Raw genomic sequence first — 16,747 nt, 5'->3', positions numbered from 1 at the left:
GCGTGCCCGCAACCCCACCAGCGGAAGACGAACCCAGAGGCGGGGTGGGGCCGTCGCGTCGCAGTGACGTCATGCCGCCGGCGCGGGCGGGTGACGCGACGGGGCCCGTTGTCTGTGTGTGGGGCTGAGGGGCCCCGGGAGCGGTGGGGGCTCCCGTTGGGGGCGGCGGTGGGGCGGGAGGGCCTGGACATGGCGCTGAGGGGTCGCCCCACGGGAAGATGAATAAGGGCTGGCTGGAGCTGGAGAGCGACCCGGGTGAGGAGGGGGCCGGGCGGGCCGGGGACTAGGGAGGTCGGATAGGCCCGGGACATGCCTGCCTGACCATCACCCCCTCCTCTTGTCGCCCCACCCAGGCCTCTTCACCCTCCTGGTGGAAGATTTTGGTAAGAACTTCTTCTGGGGTTGTGGGAGCCCACCCCTGCGCCCTCGCTTCAGGGCCTGTGGCTGCCCTTCCCGACCGCTTTCCTTTCCTGATTGCAGGTGTCAAAGGGGTGCAGGTGGAGGAGATCTATGACCTTCAGAGCAAATGCCAGGGGTGAGTGGCCGTATGCCAGGGCCTCCCTTACACCCAGAGGGCTTGGGAAGGCCCCAGGAAAGAGTGCCCGTCAAGGGAGATAATATCAGGAACCCCAAGTTGTAAAATCTCACATAAAGAAGCATTCCCTCCTTTCTGGGTCAAGCTAATATCTTTTTCTCTCAATCTTCCCTCAGCGCTTTCCTTTATGTAGTAGCCTCTTCCCCAGCACTAACCACCCTTTGGGATGCAGTTCAGCTGCCTTTTCTAATCTTGCAAGAATCCCCTTGCAGCAGGAAGACCCAGGTCATATAGTGCCTTTTGTGCAGTTGTGTAATTTATTAACTACAATGTGCTCGTGTGTGCTGTTGCTTTAATCCTGACACAAAGGTCTTCCTGTATTGATTGGTTGGTGTGACAGGGCCCCTTCTGAATGCCCAAACTTAGGGTCTTGCCCTTGTGGCCCCATGGAATTGAGGCATAGAGAGACTAATGAACCAAGACTGAGACAGTGACTGAACCAAGAAGTCTGTTTTAATTTCCTGGGCAAGAAGGCAGTGGTGTGGTTGTTCATTTGTTTTCCTGACTGCATTGGGGTGCACAACTGAGAATTAGTGTTTAAATGCCTCATCAGAGTTTTTGTTTTTGCCTTATTTTGTGTTCCTACGCTGTCCCATCCTGGGACACTTCCAACTTTTCTTACCCAGAACCATAGACTTCATAAGGAGACTGGGTGGACTTTTAGCGCACCACAGCCAGAAGCTGATGCCTTACTCAGCCTGTGGCAGGCCTCTGGGTGTGAGGGCACAGGGCTACTTTGGACACAGTATTAGAAAGAAGCCAGGGGAGAAGGGGGATCATGGCAAGGGCAAAGTGGTGAGTGGTGACACAGTGCAAAGGAATAGAGGAGAAGCAAGGGGTTTCTGATTGCCTTTTGCCCCTTGGCTGATCTAGTTCGTCCCCTTATTTCCCCCAGCCCTGTATATGGATTCATCTTCCTGTTCAAATGGATCGAAGAGCGCCGGTCCCGTCGCAAGGTCTCTACCTTGGTGGATGATACATCTGTGATTGATGACGATATTGTGAATAACATGTTCTTTGCTCACCAGGTCTGTTGGGTTCTGTGCTCTCTCTGGAGGGTGGGATGCTGCCATTTTCTTTGCTTGGGAAGTGGAAGTGGAGGAAGACAGGAGGAGAATGGCAGATACCAGGGTTGCTAGTTACAGAAACCCCCTGGCAGAAAGAACTGAGCTCTTACTCATTAAAGGCAGCATCTGCAGAGCATGATGGTGTCTGATAGCTCTGTGTTCCCAGATAGCAGGTGAGTATTTAGTTGATGCTTGTTAAATGAGGAAACACTGGACAAAGATGAGGGGAGCTGATGAGGGTTGTTGTCCAGATTTGACTGTCCCTCTCTGCATCCCCATTTCTGATGAATGTGGGCTTGGGGGAGCTTGGTGCGAGTGGTGCTGTGTATTGATGACTGTTCTTGGTTTCACAGCTGATACCCAACTCTTGTGCCACTCATGCCTTGCTGAGCGTGCTCCTGAACTGTAGCAATGTGGACCTGGGACCCACCCTGAGTCGCATGAAGGACTTCACCAAAGGCTTTAGCCCTGAGGTAGGTAGGCTGCAGTACCTTAATCCTGGCTCACAGCCGGCTGAGCAGATCTTACCCTCAGGGCCACTGGTAATGCCACCATGTGGTATTTGGCACTATTAGGCTGTTTCCTTTTCAAATGATCATTTATATTACATTTGATGCTTAAATTAATTATGTAAGGCAATTGGTTTTAGGCCCAATTGTCAGGAAAGGAAACAGACTGAGGGAGGGAAGAGAGTTTTCCTCAGTCGTATCATATCAGAACCTCCTTTGTCAGAAATTTTTCTGTCAGGTCATTTTGCTCCCCAGTGTCCATAATTAGTTGCAAAGCCAGTAGTGGCCATCTCTTTGGGGCTCTAGAGCTCTTTCCTGCCCCCATTAACACTTTAGGAAAGTTCATCTGTGCTCCTTTAGATTCCTGAAATGCCTCCAGACCTGCTCTCTATAGCGTTGCCTTCCACCCAGAGGCCCACTTGAGAAGAAATTATTCTGATGTGTCCTTTTCTTCCATCTAGAGCAAAGGATATGCAATTGGCAATGCCCCGGAGTTGGCCAAGGCACACAATAGCCATGCCAGGTGTGTGGTTGCTGTGGGAGCTGATGTGAGGTGAGGGTGGGGGGAGTGTCATATTTTGGGCCTGACCGTGTCGTCCTTCCCCAGGCCTGAGCCCCGCCACCTTCCCGAAAAGCAGAATGGCCTTAGTGCAGTGCGGACCATGGAGGCGTTCCACTTTGTCAGCTATGTGCCTATCACAGGCCGGCTCTTTGAGCTGGATGGGCTGAAGGTCTACCCCATTGACCATGGTAGGCACCCTGAGCTGGGAGCCTGTTTCTCTGTTTACCTCCCGGGGAGCTAGAGCTCAGGGCCCTCAGGTGCTTGGGATCCAGTGGTAGGGGGTGTGGTACTGAGGACATCTGACTCTGGTCTGGATTTTACCCTACACTGCATTCCTTGACCAGCTCCTGACTCCCGGGCTCAACTGCTTTTATCTGTCTTTCCTCTCACTCCTGGCCTGCCCAAACTCAGGTTTCACATCTGCTGATTCATTGTCTTGGCCTTCCCTAGGGCCCTGGGGGGAAGATGAGGAGTGGACAGACAAGGCCCGGCGGGTCATCATGGAGCGTATCGGCCTCGCCACTGCAGGGTAAGGGCCCTGTGCTTGCCCTGCTCTACCCTGTGGAGCTGTGCCCCCTTTGAGAGGGACAGAGTAGAGGCCAGGTGATTTGTAAATCACAAGGCCACATGGTCAATTTGGCAAGATCTGGCTTAGATCATGGGCCTTCAACTCCTTTTCCTATTTCCTACTGGGGCTGCCTGTGGCCCACCCCCTAGATGGGCCGGGGGCAGGGCAGGCCATGGTGGAGCCCTGGGTGGCTGGCTCACTGCCTGACAGGTCCCTCACACAGCTTGTTGGAAGGAACCAGCCCAGGTGCCTGGCATACATGGCCAGTTGCTACCTGCCTGTTGGGGTAGGGCCTATACCTATGGCTACAGGTGTGACTACAGGGAGCCCTGCCAGGATATCTGCCTCAACCTGATGGCGGGGCCAGAGCGGGAGCTGCTCTCATGGCTGCGGCTGTGACTGCAGGGAGCCCTACCACGACATCCGCTTCAACCTGATGGCAGTGGTGCCCGACCGCAGGATAAAGTACGAGGCCAGGCTGCACGTGCTGAAGGTGAACCGTCAGACAGTACTGGAGGCCCTGCAGCAGGTGGGTTCCCTTCCTGCCTGGCCCCTGCTCAACACAGCCCTCCCTGCCTTTCCCCCACCGCAGCTTCCAGCTCTGATTCCCAGATCACACTCTTGTGGTTCTGGGCTTCAGTTAACCCCTCCTTTCCCTTGCTCCTGAGTAGGAAAGGTGGGATTTGGGGTGGGTAGGGGTCACTTCTAAGGGGGTTTCAGTTTGGCTGTTTATTTCCCTGTGAATAAGTAAATGGGTAGAGCCAAGGCCATTATGCCCTTTAGTCCTGCAACCTTCAGCTGTCTGAGGTAGAGGCCTGGGTCTACCCTTCTTCCTCTGAGCCTTGGATTCTGTTTTTAGCTGATTAGGGTAACACAGCCAGAGCTGATTCAGACCCACAAGTCTCAAGAGTCACAGCTGCCTGAGGAGTCCAAGCCAGCCAGCAGCAAGTCCCCCCTGGTGTTGGAGACAAGCAGAGCCCCAGTGGCCTCTGAGGGCACCCACACAGGTACTGTGGAGATAGGGGCCTCTCATGGGCCTCAGAGCCAGCCCCTCATAGCTTGCCCTGGGAGGCCCAAGCAGAGCAGGTCTTTTTCTAGGAGGTCCTTGGGCAGTGGTGCAGAGGCTCCTACGGGAGGCCTGAAAGCCCAGTGCCTGCAGCTCTCCCCCCTCAGAACATAGAGGGAGAATAGTTCTTCCCTAAAAAAACCTTTCTGTAGGGGCTATCATTACCACTGGCCCCTGTACCCTTCTCCATAATGTACACTTCCTTTCTTGTTTTGTCTTGAGGCCGTTTTCTTCCTCCCTTTATTTTTCCATCTCATTCTTCTTCCAGTCTTGCAGTAAGGTCATGTCTCAGAGCTTGCTGAGTCCCATTCCACCAGCTGGCTTGGCTGCTCTCTGGGGAGGGAGAGGAGCAGTGCTGTGTCACAGGACTGGAGAGACTGTGGGCTTTTCTTGAGAATCCTGCTGAAGGTCCTGCCTATGCTCCTTGCCTTTTCTCAGATGGTGTGGAGGAAGTGGCTGGTTCATGCGTACAAGCCCCGACCCACAGTCCTCCCAACAAACCCAAGCTGGTGGTGAAGCCTCCAGGGAGTGGCCTGAATGGGGTTCCTCCCACTCCTACCCCCATTGTCCAGTGGTTGCCAGCCTTTCTAGACAATCACAACTATGCCAAGTCCCCTATGCAGGTAAGCGGGAGCACCCTTGCAGGATTCTCTGTAATTCTCTTGAGAGGCTGCAACGGGCAGTTTCCCATGTGGTACCTTGGTGTTTGTCCTCTGCCTGGGCCTGGGTTGCCAGGTTCCTTTGTCTGATACACAACGGCCCCCACAATGCTTAGGGAGGCAGGGAGAGCTCCTCCAACATGGCTGTGGGGTTAAACATTTAGGGCATGCTCCTTGGTACAACTGCACAGGTTGGGTTCTGCTAGCAAAATGCATGTGTTTTGGGGTGCTCTTTTTCTCTTAGCAGCTCTCTGTAGGCTTCTATGCAGGGGGGAGGCAGCCTCCCCAGGGGCCAAGGGTGGGTTCTGGAGCACCTGGAGTGGCTCAGCTGACTCAGCCTGGAGAGACACATTGGCTTTCTCTCTGGCCACGTGTGCCCAGCCAGGCTGAGCAGCTTCTGCTCATGACTGCCTGGTCTCTGCCTCAGGAGGAGGAAGACCTGGCAGCTGGTGTGGGCCGCAGCCGAGTTCCAGTCCGCCCACCCCAACAATACTCAGATGATGAGGATGACTATGAGGATGACGAGGAGGATGACGTGCAGAATACCAACTCTGCCATCAGGTCAGCCCCGGCTCTGTAAGGCTACCAGGCTCTGGGTGCGTTGGGTCTTATTCTGAATATATTCTATTCTCAGCCCATGTCTGAGAATGCCCTTCAGCATATAACGCTGAGCACCTGCAGAGTATAGGGCCCTGGGGGAAGCTGGCATGAAGGGGCTGACCACAGGTTTCCAAAAAGGTTTTTGGTGGGCTTGGGAGAGGGCTGAGCACATAAGCACACATCAAGGCATGTCCTGTTGGAGATGGCTTTTCAGCAAGGCCTCGAAAGATCAGTTGGTGCAGGGATGGAGGAGATATGTGTTGGTGGATGGGGGTAACTTTGCTGGAACACACAGCATTGGGAAAAGCCCAGAAGCAAGGCAGCTAGGATAGAGGAGGTGTCCTTTGAGGACACCTGGCTGCAGCTGATAGAGCTTACAGTACCAGGCTTGGCATGGGTGGGTCAAGGTGCTAGACCAAGTACAAGAAGCTTTAGGGGTCAGTCCCTGGAAGTCAGGATGTATTGAAACCATTCTGAACACTGCTGGGTGTGGTCACCTGGCCCGTTCTCTTGCTCCACCTCTTCTTGGGCCCCACAGGTACAAGCGGAAGGGGACAGGGAAGCCAGGGTCCTTGAGTGGTTCTGCAGATGGGCAGCTGTCAGTGCTGCAGCCCAACACCATCAACGTCTTGGCTGAGAAACTTAAAGAGTCCCAGAAAGACCTCTCAATTCCTCTGTCCATCAAGACTAGCAGTGCGGCTGGGAGTCCAGCTGTGGCAGTGCCCACGCACTCGCAGCCCTCACCCACCCCCAGCAATGAGAGCACAGACACAGCCTCTGAGATTGGCAGTGCCTTCAACTCGCCACTGCGTTCGCCTATCCGTTCGGCCAACCCAACACGGCCCTCCAGCCCTGTCACCTCCCACATCTCCAAGGTACTTTTTGGAGAGGATGACAGCCTGCTGCGTGTTGACTGCATACGCTACAACCGTGCTGTCCGCGACTTGGGTCCTGTCATCAGCACAGGCCTGCTGCACCTGGCTGAGGATGGTGTGCTGAGTCCCTTGGTGCTGACAGGTGGGTCTTGGGTTGGCTCATTGGCCACTTGGTGCATGCACCCAGGAGGGATGAGGGAGGTGGCTAAGTGACCACAAAGTGTCTTGCACTCTGATGGGTGTTTTTGTGCCTTTTTTTCCCAGAGAATGGTGGGAAGGGTTCCTCACCCTCCATCAGACCAAATCAAGGCAACCAGGGATCCAGCAGCCCAGTGGAGAAGGAGGTGGTGGAAGCCCCGGACAGCAGAGAGAAGACTGGGCTGGTCAGACCCAGCGAGCCCTTGAGTGGGGAGAAGTACTCACCCAAGGTGGGCCTCCTTTGTGGCTTTCTCTTTTAATCCTGGCAGAGGGAAGGGCCTGACCTGCTGCTGCCCAGGTGCTGGCTTCTTGATTGGAATTTTGGTGGCTGGAGCCAGGTGCCAGGAAGTCTTTCTGAGCTGGGTGGCGGCAGGGGCTCAGTAGGCTCCATGGACTCTGTTCATCCTTGCCTCTAGCTGCATCTTGGTAGTGGGGCTTTGGTGATGGCCAGCCCCTGTCAGAGGTACAATGCTGGGTTTTGGCAGGAGCTGCTGGCACTGCTGAAGTGTGTGGAGGCTGAAATTGCAAACTATGAGGCCTGCCTCAAGGAAGAGGTGGAGAAGAGGAAGAAGTTCAAGGTGGGTGATCTCTCTACCTGCCTGGTCCTCAGCCCCTCTTGAGGTCAGCTGGTGGCTGCTATGGCGAGATGGGCTGTAGTGCCCTCAGCCTCCTTCCCTTCCACAGATTGATGACCAGAGAAGGACCCACAACTATGATGAGTTCATCTGCACCTTCATCTCCATGCTGGCTCAGGAAGGTGAGAGGACTCACTCCTATGTCCTAACTGGCATGCCCTGCTGAGGGCCATGTCCCTCAGGCCCTCCCTCCCTCAGGCTTCTCCTGAGTCTTAAGCAGACTGTGGGGCACAGAAAGGGCTGTGAAAGCCTCAGCTGCCAGCCTGAGACAACCAGCCACCTGTTCAAGGGTCTTTGCCTCCCCACAGGCATGCTGGCCAACCTGGTGGAGCAGAACATCTCTGTGCGGCGGCGCCAAGGGGTCAGCATTGGCCGGCTCCACAAGCAGCGGAAGCCTGACCGGCGGAAACGCTCTCGCCCCTACAAGGCCAAGCGCCAGTGAGGACTGCTGGCCCTGACTCTGCAGCCCACTCTTGCCGCATAGCCCTCATGAGGGCCTCCTCCCTGCCCCACTCCCCCTTTTCCCAGTATTACTGAATAGTTCCAGCCAGAGAGCCCAGGCCCTGGGAATGGGAGCCAGGCCACATGCCTGGCATCATGTCCTAGGGCCTGGCAGGGGCAGGTTAGCCCCATAGTGCTCAGGAGGCAGCAGCTGGAGTTGGGGCACAGCAAGGTATTGCAGCTTCTTCCACAGCCGGCTGTGGAATGGCAGGACCTGCCCCTTCTGCATGGGCAGCAGAATATATATTTTACCTATCAGAGACATCTATTTTTCTGGGCTCCAACCCATCTTGCCACCGTGTTGACATAGCCAGCTTCCTGACTCTGCTTTGTGTCCTAGCAGCTATCATCCTGGTGGGCCCAGGTCCCTGCATCATGCCAGGGTCACAACTGCAGAGTCCCACCAGGGGGCCTGGGTGGGCATCAGACCCTGCTCAGGGTCTCAGCTGCCAGCCTGTCCCTGTTGTGAGGAAGCGAGGCCTGCTCTCTTCATTTCTCTTGGGAGAGTGCCAAACTCAGGGACCTGACTGCTGGGCTGCATTGGGAGTGGGGTGTCCCAGCAGGGGTGGGACGAGCAGCCTGCTGGTGTCCCTGACCTGAGCAGAGAGGAGTGTTTGAATTGTTTGGTGGCCTGTAAACTGTCCTCCTAGTTCTAGCCAGACTTACCAAGACTGCTCTCCACAGCAGGGTTCTGGGGCTCTTCGCCTTCAGTGTTGTGGCCCTAGCCATGGGCCTGCCTCGGGCTCCTCGTCTCTCTCTGTTCTTGGAGCTTGGGCTCAGAGGAACCACTGCCCAGCCCCTCAGTATTACCATGTCTCCCTCCTCTTAGGGATAGCAAAGACCGGGCTGCTTGCAGGAAGCTAGCACACTCAGCCCTCCCTGCCAGCTTTCTCAGCCTCTGCAAGGCACTCAGGGTGGGGGACAGCAGGATCGAGACAACTGATTGGAGCCCCTGTGTTCCCAGAGGGCCTGATACCAAGGAGTAATGGGCCTAATGCTGCCTCTGGAGCTCAGGCCCCTAACAGCCCCATGGCCTCTGCCAGGTGGCTTTGAAGGTGATCCAAGCAAGCCCCTTATCTGTACATAGTGACTGGGGTGCTGGCAGGTGTGGTAGCTGCCTCTCTGGGCTAAGCACAGCCTGACCCCTCCAGCTCCTGTAAATAAATACTGGATCAATGAATGAATAAAAGTCTCCTAAAAAGTGAGCCTTCCTGTGGTTGCTGGCCTGAGGCTAGGATGTGGTGGGAGGAACTAGGGACCTACTAGGCCTCCTGGGCCCAAGGCCCTGTGACCAGTGTGGTGAGAAGTATGCAATCCTGGGGCATCCGGTTTGCTTCTGGGCCAGAGATCTTTGTGACCCTAGACCTGGGATTTAGGACCCGAGCTGAAGAGGGGCTTCAGGTGGGCTCCAGACAAGGTGCACTGTTGGCGGAGAGGGCCATAGCTTTCATCAGATCTGGTGGCTTTGCTGCCTAGAAGGGTGCTGGAGCTCTGGCTGTGGGAGGCAGTGCTGCCTCTGGTCCTGCCTGGCGTGTTCTCCCTGAGAGGGCACATGTCTCCTCCCTTGTTGCATTTGGAAAGCTGCTCCCTCTGTCCCCTGCTGACTGAATTCTCTGCTGAGGCTTCCATGGCCCCTCACCCCCACCCTGGCAGAGAGGCCGCATGCAAGCAGTTAAGGCTGGACTGCTTGGAAAACTCAACTTTAATGGCCCTGACCAATCTGTCTGAGTCTAGTAGTCCAGGGCACAGATGAGGGCCACACCACGCTTTATCCAGTGTCGCTGGGGCTGGTTGGTGGGGATCTCTACAGCAATGACATAGTTGGTGGAGTGTCCTGTGGTTGATAGTGTTCCTGGGACAGGCAAGAAGGGGGAAGGTTTAGGTCATGCCTAGAGCAGAGATAGGGTAGGGGCAAGGCCATTGGGGTTGGGAGACTAAGCTGAGGACAGGGAGAGGTCCCTCACCTGACTGGTGAGTGGGTTTGGCCAAGGCTCAAGTCTGCCCAGGGTTACTGCACCAGTGATTGAGGATGGGAATGGAAGAGTTGATGCCACTTTTCATTGCCTGATAGACCCAACCCAAGCCCATCCCTGCTCTGGGCCTCAGTTACCCCTCTGAACCCTCAATGGTAGGCTGGGGCTCATAAGGCTCCCATGACCCACAGTGGATCTACTGGGAGGCAAGTAGGTGATCCCAGCCCTTGGCCATTATCCTGTCTGCTTCTGTCCTTGCCCAAACCTCTGTTGGCCTTCCTGTTCAGCTAATCTATGTCAGCCTAACTGGCTTGGGCTGCTCTGGCCAGGCTGGGTCATTCCTGGGCCCCCACCTGTAGTTTAGGCTCCCCGCCCCAGGCCCCGTACCAGCACGGGTCAGTGTCTTGTAGATGGGGCACAGGTAGAAGTCTCGGTCCTGGGCCTTGCGGTTGGGTACCGGCAGGAGCCAGATAACAGCCATCTCTGTGTATAGCTCCTTGGGCCGAGATTCAGCCAGCTGGAAGGCCACTGGATCCCAGCGGGCACCTTCTAAGAACAGTCCATGGATATAGCACCCTTCTTGAGGCCTTGTCTTTAACTCTGATGGTGTCTGGGACATCACCTGTGATGGGCATACAGACACATCCACACACTGACACCCAGAATCTGGGTTAGGATTTGAGTCAGGAGACAAACTCCCTCCTGAGAGGTGCTGCCTGCCCATCACTTACCCATCATTTTAGCCAGCAGCCTGCAGCTGTGCCCTGCCCTTTGGATTTCCCTGGGACTCACGGCCTCTTCTGGCCTGGGTCTTCCCACCCTCCTGCTCAGGGGTGTCCTAACTGCCAGCCAGCTGTGGCCTCAGTGCACCTTCCTGCCTGGGTTGTACCCTAGCCTGTCACCTGACCTGGCCCTGGCTGTGCCCAGACCTTGAAATCGAAGGAGATGGTGTCAATGGAGATCACAGATTTGCGGGCAAAGTTCTGCAGAGTGCCTGTCAAGAACGCCTGAGGAAAGAAGAAGCCACTGATCCAGAAGACAGCCGGGATGCCACCTTGGATCCAGACCTCCACAAAGTTCAGGCGTTGCAGCAGATCCATGACCCATGAGGACAGCGGCTTGAGCGATGGGTAGGCCTTGGCATTCCAGAGCTCGGGCACGGCATTGTTATACAGGCTGGCAGCCATCAGCTCCAGCTGCAAGGACATCACCACCAGCCCCTTGAGTGCCTTGAGCAGGTCTTGCAGCGTCTGTGTGATCACCTGTAGCAGCCGGTTGTACCTATGGGGCCATTGGCAAGGAAGTGGGCAGTGGGCTGGGGTTGTGTGGTAGTATCTATGCTCCCTAGGAAAAACAATGGCAGAAAATAGCAGCTAAGAGCATAGAGCTAGATCAGGTGACCTGGGTAACACCCAGCTCTGGGTCTTGTCAAATGTGTGAACCTGGACAGGTCACTTAACCTTTTGTGGGCCTCATCTATAAAATGGGAATAATAAAAATGTGGTTGAGTGGGAAGGTGGATGTATAGCACTTGGCATGGTGCCTGGCCCACAGTGACTCTTGTCGCCATTTCTCTGCAGTCCAGCGGCTGCAGACACGGGTGGGATGTGTAGCGGGGGCATTACCTAATGACCTCTTGCACCAGCACTGTGTTCATTGACTCCTCATACAGCACGGGGTACTTGCCCATCACCCATTGCAAGTTGATAGGCTCAGGTATCTTGAGCAGAATGTTCTGGGCCATAGCCTCCACTATCTGCAGGGGCAAAGGACACTGGGAATCAGGGCTGGTCCCTCTTAACCCCTGTAGGATTCCACATGCAGAGTTCCTTCCACAAGGCTGCAGGCAGCATGGTGGAGCCCAGCCCCACCCAGCCCTTGGGCCCCTGCCTCCTGTCACTACCCACCTCCTCCTGGCCCTGGCCACCCACAGAGGACGATTTGGGTTGCAGCTGGATGATGGCACCCAGCAGGGCAAACGTCTCATTCTGGGCAAAGGTGATGTTGGCATTGTCATGCAGGCCGAAGATCTCAGGCATGTCATTGAGTGGGAGACTCTTGATGTAGGAGAGGTAGCCCTAGGAGGTAGGAAGGCCGCAACTAAAGCCCCTGCCTTGCTCTACTGCAGCCTTCAGAGTGACCCTCCAGTTGGGTGCATCCCCATTTGTCAGCCCTGGTTGTGACCCTTTCACATGTCCCTGTTCTTGGGACTCCATAGCCTCTAAGGCACCATGTGGTACGGCCCTTGCTTCCCTCCTAGTCCCCTTCTCATTGCTGTCTACTCCCTGCTTCTCCATTCAGAAGCTCAAAACTGTCATGCCACAGGCCCTCTGCACTGATGACCCTCCCAACACAGCCCGGGCTCATGACTTCTCCCCCACATGTTCCTCAGGGAGCCCTCCCTGACTGCACAGTTGGCCTGGTTACCATCTTGGAGGTAGCCCCGACCCTCACTGAATAGTTACATTCAGGGAGTGGCTGGGCTGAGTGGGAGTTTGCCTACCTCAGAGCCAAACTCCAGGGGACAGGGACTGACTCCACTCCCTTACCCTGGCTATCCTTGTGGGATGGATTAATCAATGAGAAGAAGCTACTGGAGGGCAGGGGCCATGTCTCTTCTCACCCAGCACCAAGGTGTTCACAGGACCTCAGAACCCCAGTTTGGCAGGCCCCTCCCACACTGCCCGTGGGGGCGGCTTACGTTGAGGTCATAGGTGGGTTGGATCTGGTGGTAGACACCCGAAGGGCTGTAGCAGTGCTCAGAGGAGAGTACAGCGGGGTTGTAGAAGTCCTCCAGGACGTTCATGATGCAGCGCCGGTCCCAGTCATCAGTGACGCGGCCCCCGTAATTGATCTCACCTGCTGTGTACTTGAGGACCTATGGAGCAGGTGGGTGAGGGTCCCCTAAGTGCCGGAGCCCCTGGTTCCCAGCCTGTCCCCAACCTACCTTGTAGGGAATGTCATCATATTCATCCAGAAACATCTTGAGCTGGCTGATGCAGATGCGCAGGTCTCCATCTGTGAACTCGTAGGGGATATTGAAGCCCAGGGGCCCAAACTTACGGCGCTCCAGTGCATTCCCATGGAACAGGCACAGAGACAGCAGCAGGGACTTGAACTCCATCACCTGCAGGAGGTAGGGGATGTGAGGGGCGCGGTGGGGGCAGGTAGGGCAGGCATGCACCAAGTGTGCCTCACCTTGCGACAGGAGTTGAGGAAGTCATCACTGAGGCTGCTGTAGGACTTCATCAGGTTGGCCTTGACACCACGTGGTGGCTCAATAGTCATCTTGGAGCCATTCTGCAGGATGGACACTGGGAACTTGTTGCTGGGCAAGCTGGTGAGCCACAGGCGGAAGTCTCGGTGCACCTGGTGGCCATGGCTCCATATGAGCACTGAGGCCCAAACTTGGTGGCCACCCCAATACCAGGCTCCCTCCTAGCCAGGGTGCCTGGGACTCCACCCCTGGGGTGGGCCAAGCAAGGCTGCATGGACATCTGGGTTAAATATATGGGCTTTGGCAAGTCCTAGAGTGTCACCGATCTGTGCTGGGTGGCTCTGGTCAAGTCACATTACTGCTTGTACCAGTAACTCAGAGGGTCATTGAGAAGATTGATCTAGTCAGTGCATGGTATGTGGGTCAGTTACTGAGTGCTTGCTGTGTGCTTGGGGCTAGGGTGAGTGCTTTGCAGGATCATCTCATTTAAGCCTCATCAGTCCCTGATGGATGCATTGTATGTCCCTTCAGCAAGGGAGGCCCCACTGGGCCTGTGACAGGCAGGGTGGCATACCTTGTCGGGGTTGATGTGCTCAATGAGGCGTTCCAGGGCTGGCATCCAGCTTGGTGCCAGATGGCAGTTTTGGAAGAAGACCCACTTGCCCCTCTCTATGGAGCTGCGCATCATGGCTTCTGCCCGAGGGCCCTGTGTGTGGAGCACTGGGTGTTGGGGAGCCAGCTGGCCCACCCCCACGGCCCACGCCCTTCCTCCCTACCTAGCCCTTACCTGCCCCTGGCCCAGGGAGATGGCAGAGAGCTTCTTGGAGAACTTCATTTCTTCAGCAAACTTGTAGAGGTCGGCAGCAGGGTCTGTGCCAGGCGACAGCACAAAGATGAGGGGTGTGGTGGAGTTGGAGTCTTTGAATACCACTGACAGGTTGGCGGTCTGCAAGGGCAGGGAGATATGCTGGGACCACCTGGGGCTGAAGAGAGACAGGACCACGGCAAGGGAGGGGGATCCTAGGGTTTGCAAAGAGATCCCAGAGGGGCTGCTAGGTGGGGCCCCGAATCTTCCAGAGACTTTGGGGGGGCGGGCAGGAGTCCTGGCCTGGCTGAGGCTGCAAAGCAGTCTATCCAGATGCCGCCAGGGCCCTGGGACTGGGATGGGCATTATACCAGGGTACCATTCCTGCCTGGGTGCCAGCACTTGCCTGGGGCTCAATGAAGCGTGGTTCCAGGTTGGTAGACACAAAATCCTGCATGGCATTGGTAACCTTGTCCCCTCGCAGGCAGCGGAGGACTAGAAGCTTCTGGAACTGGTCCAGGTACTGGTCCCAGATGCCAGGCAAAGGCTGCCTGCAACAGTGCCCACATCTCCCTGAGAGCGGGCCTATGGGAGGTCACTGGCCCCAGGGAGTCTACTGGCCTGACAGCAAGGGATGGGGTTAGCCCAGGGACACAGGGTTGGGAGAACAGAAGTGATATGGCCACAGCTTCAGGGCAACCCAGGTAGCCACTCAGAGAAGGCTCCTGGGCAGGCCTTTTCCTAGGGTCTCACCCTTTTGATGTGCCCATCCTGCCATACTCTGGGACCCTGCTAACCGGTGGGGCTCAAGGCTGTCAAAGATCATCTGGAATTCTGAGAGGTGCTTCACAAAGTCAGAGGAGAAGGAGGAAAAGGCTGGCAGGTTCGAGAGTGCCAAGATGTCTCGCCAGGCCCGGTCTGACAGCCAGTCTGGTGCAGGATTCTCAATCATGATCTGGATGGAGCCCCCAGACAGGAGGTAGCGCCACTCACTCTAGCAGGGGACAGGAGGAGGCTGGTACCAGGGCCTGTGGCCAGTTGTTCCCCACCTCTGTGCACCGTACCACCCTCACCCGGAGAAACTGAGACCTCCTTGTGGGTGGTAGTCGAATAGGTGTGGGTTAGTGTCCTCACCCCACCTTTTGCTGGTGTGCCCCTAGGGCAAAGGATTAGACCTCTGAAGGCCTCAGTCTCCTATTTGAAAAGTAGGACACATCAGAACTCCAACTGCTTCCCAGGCAAGAGCCCAGTGCCTCGACTTCCTGGGCTCTAGCAGTGGTGGCTGTCACTCCCACTGGAAAGCAGGGCTTTCCACTACACCACGTAATACCGGGGGTTTCTTGAGAGTGTGCGCTCCCAGCCAAAAAGGTGTGGGAGCCCCAGGCCAGGCTGTCCCTGGGGACAGTCTCTGTGCTCACCCACATACTCTGTGAACCTTCTCAGAGTTCACAGCATCACAGCTCACCATTAACTCAGGATATTCTGTCTAGCTTTTTAATTGTAATTTTTAAAAGTTTTTGAGAGATAGGGTCTCGCTGTCACCCAGGCTGGAATGCAGTGGCACAATCATAGCTCACTGTGGCCTTGAACTCCTGGGCTCTGCCTCAGCCTCCTGAGTAGCTGGTACTACAGGTGTGTACCACCATGCCTGGCTAATATTGTTTTTCTATTTTTAGTTGTTTGGCTAATTTCTTTCTATTTTTAGTAGAGACAGGGTCTCACTCTTGCTCAGGCTGGTCTCAAACTCCTGGGCTCAAGCAATCCTCCCACCTTGGCCTCCCGAAGTGCTGGAATTATAGGCATGAGCTACCATGCCTGCCCTTCTGGCTGTTTTTAACCAAGGAATTGTGTGTCCTCTGCCCCCTTGCTCTTTCTGTGCCCTTGTGTCTAGCTTTCCCTTTCCTTCTACCCTGTTCTCAGGCCCACAGCAAGGCTGGCCACCCACCCAGCCATCTCACTGCCCATGCACCTGGTTGATCTTGCCCTCGTTCATCATGATGCGGACACACAGCAGGAAGGCAAACATCAGCTTGTGCTTCTCAAAGAGGCTGCGGCAGACGTTGCTGTAGAGGCTGTAGGTCAGGTAGCGATTGATGTTGCTGATGCGCTTCTTGAGGTGGTCTGCAGGGCGGAGGTGATGGCAGAGTGTGGGCAGAGGTGAGAAGAAGGCAGATCCCCGCCTCCAGCCCAGCCTAGCTATCTCCCCAGCAGCCATAGGGGCAGTCTGGGCCTCCCTTCGGGTCACTTGGTGTTCCCAGTGAAGGGGCTCCGAGGAAAGGTGTGTGATGTTCTTATGCAGGCGTCCTCCAACTACGGCCTGTGGGCCACGTGCGGGTGTCTTTGTCCGTTTGTTTTTTTACTTCAAAATAAGATATGTGCAGTGTGCATAGGAATTTGTTCATAGTTTTTTTAAAACTATAGTCCAGCCCTCCAATGGTCTGAGGGACAGTGAACTGGCCCCCTGTTTAAAAAGTTTGAGGACCCCTGTGCGAGTCAGATATGAGAGTGTGTCCAGGTGAATGTGGGCATGAATTTACATGCGGATATCTCACAATGGAAATGTGTCCACACGGGTCATATCTACATTGGAGTGCGACCCTTGTGTGCACTGGTGCCAGCACTACCTGCCCTCTCTGAGTTTGCGATGCCCGAGAGGAAGATGTTGAGAAACCACTCGAGGGAGTACTGGTACATGGGGTCCACGTTGGCCAGGTCAGACACGCAGAAGAAGAGGATCTGGGTGCGGACGGCCACAGGTATGTACTCCATGCGTGTGAGGTCAATGTCCTTCTCTGTCTGCTCTGCAATCCTGACCTTGGCCTGGGGTGTGGTGTGGGAGGAGGGTCAGGCCCGGGCAGGCTGGCAGAGCAGAAGGCAGGGGTGGGTGGGGGGTGGGGGCAGGCCTGAGCTGGGTGGG

At 55.8% G+C, this 16,747-nt stretch overlaps 2 protein-coding genes across 2 annotated transcripts in view; one reads left to right on the top strand and one right to left on the bottom strand.

Annotated features, from left to right (window-relative positions):
- Nucleotides 1–88: 88 nt before the first annotated feature.
- On the top strand, nucleotides 89–9,040 carry BAP1 (BRCA1 associated deubiquitinase 1). The gene is made up of 17 exons (XM_012771517.2): nucleotides 89–255; nucleotides 354–383; nucleotides 481–535; nucleotides 1,491–1,623; nucleotides 2,016–2,135; nucleotides 2,633–2,694; nucleotides 2,779–2,921; nucleotides 3,184–3,262; nucleotides 3,707–3,830; nucleotides 4,161–4,308; nucleotides 4,806–4,990; nucleotides 5,454–5,587; nucleotides 6,165–6,643; nucleotides 6,766–6,929; nucleotides 7,185–7,277; nucleotides 7,384–7,456; nucleotides 7,643–9,040. Exons 1-17 carry the CDS (start codon nucleotides 219–221, stop codon nucleotides 7,774–7,776), a joined length of 2,193 nt encoding a protein of 730 aa, XP_012626971.2. The 5' UTR covers nucleotides 89–218; the 3' UTR covers nucleotides 7,777–9,040.
- A 229-nt stretch (nucleotides 9,041–9,269) lies between these two features.
- DNAH1 (dynein axonemal heavy chain 1) overlaps nucleotides 9,270–16,747 on the bottom strand; it is a 75,481-nt gene continuing 68,003 nt past the window's right edge. The window contains exons 64-77 of the mRNA XM_020280369.2: nucleotides 16,455–16,650; nucleotides 15,800–15,951; nucleotides 14,628–14,824; nucleotides 14,237–14,381; nucleotides 13,813–13,971; nucleotides 13,600–13,731; nucleotides 13,007–13,177; nucleotides 12,756–12,935; nucleotides 12,510–12,686; nucleotides 11,716–11,886; nucleotides 11,434–11,564; nucleotides 10,738–11,089; nucleotides 10,196–10,430; nucleotides 9,270–9,687 (exon numbers count right to left, since the gene is read on the bottom strand). Of these exons, the coding sequence (XP_020135958.2) occupies nucleotides 9,566–9,687; nucleotides 10,196–10,430; nucleotides 10,738–11,089; nucleotides 11,434–11,564; nucleotides 11,716–11,886; nucleotides 12,510–12,686; nucleotides 12,756–12,935; nucleotides 13,007–13,177; nucleotides 13,600–13,731; nucleotides 13,813–13,971; nucleotides 14,237–14,381; nucleotides 14,628–14,824; nucleotides 15,800–15,951; nucleotides 16,455–16,650 (2,520 nt within the window). The 3' untranslated portion in view covers nucleotides 9,270–9,565. The remainder of the gene's footprint in view (nucleotides 9,688–10,195; nucleotides 10,431–10,737; nucleotides 11,090–11,433; nucleotides 11,565–11,715; nucleotides 11,887–12,509; nucleotides 12,687–12,755; nucleotides 12,936–13,006; nucleotides 13,178–13,599; nucleotides 13,732–13,812; nucleotides 13,972–14,236; nucleotides 14,382–14,627; nucleotides 14,825–15,799; nucleotides 15,952–16,454; nucleotides 16,651–16,747) is intronic.

This window comes from Microcebus murinus, chromosome 1 (assembly GCF_040939455.1).
Source record: "Microcebus murinus isolate Inina chromosome 1, M.murinus_Inina_mat1.0, whole genome shotgun sequence".
NCBI classification, from domain to species: domain Eukaryota; kingdom Metazoa; phylum Chordata; class Mammalia; order Primates; family Cheirogaleidae; genus Microcebus; species Microcebus murinus.
The sequence above is the reverse complement of the archived record's forward strand: the minus strand, read 5'-3'. Positions and strand labels throughout refer to the sequence as shown.

Bases quoted from the DNA above. Each gene is read 5' to 3' on its own strand.
- BAP1 (XM_012771517.2), top strand. From the start codon at position 219: ATGAATAAGGGCTGGCTGGAGCTGGAGAGCGACCCGG. The intron at 536-1,490 runs GTGAGTGGCCGT...TATTTCCCCCAG, and splicing joins CTTCAGAGCAAATGCCAGGG to CCCTGTATATGGATTCATCT. The intron at 2,922-3,183 runs GTAGGCACCCTG...GGCCTTCCCTAG, and splicing joins GGTCTACCCCATTGACCATG to GGCCCTGGGGGGAAGATGAG.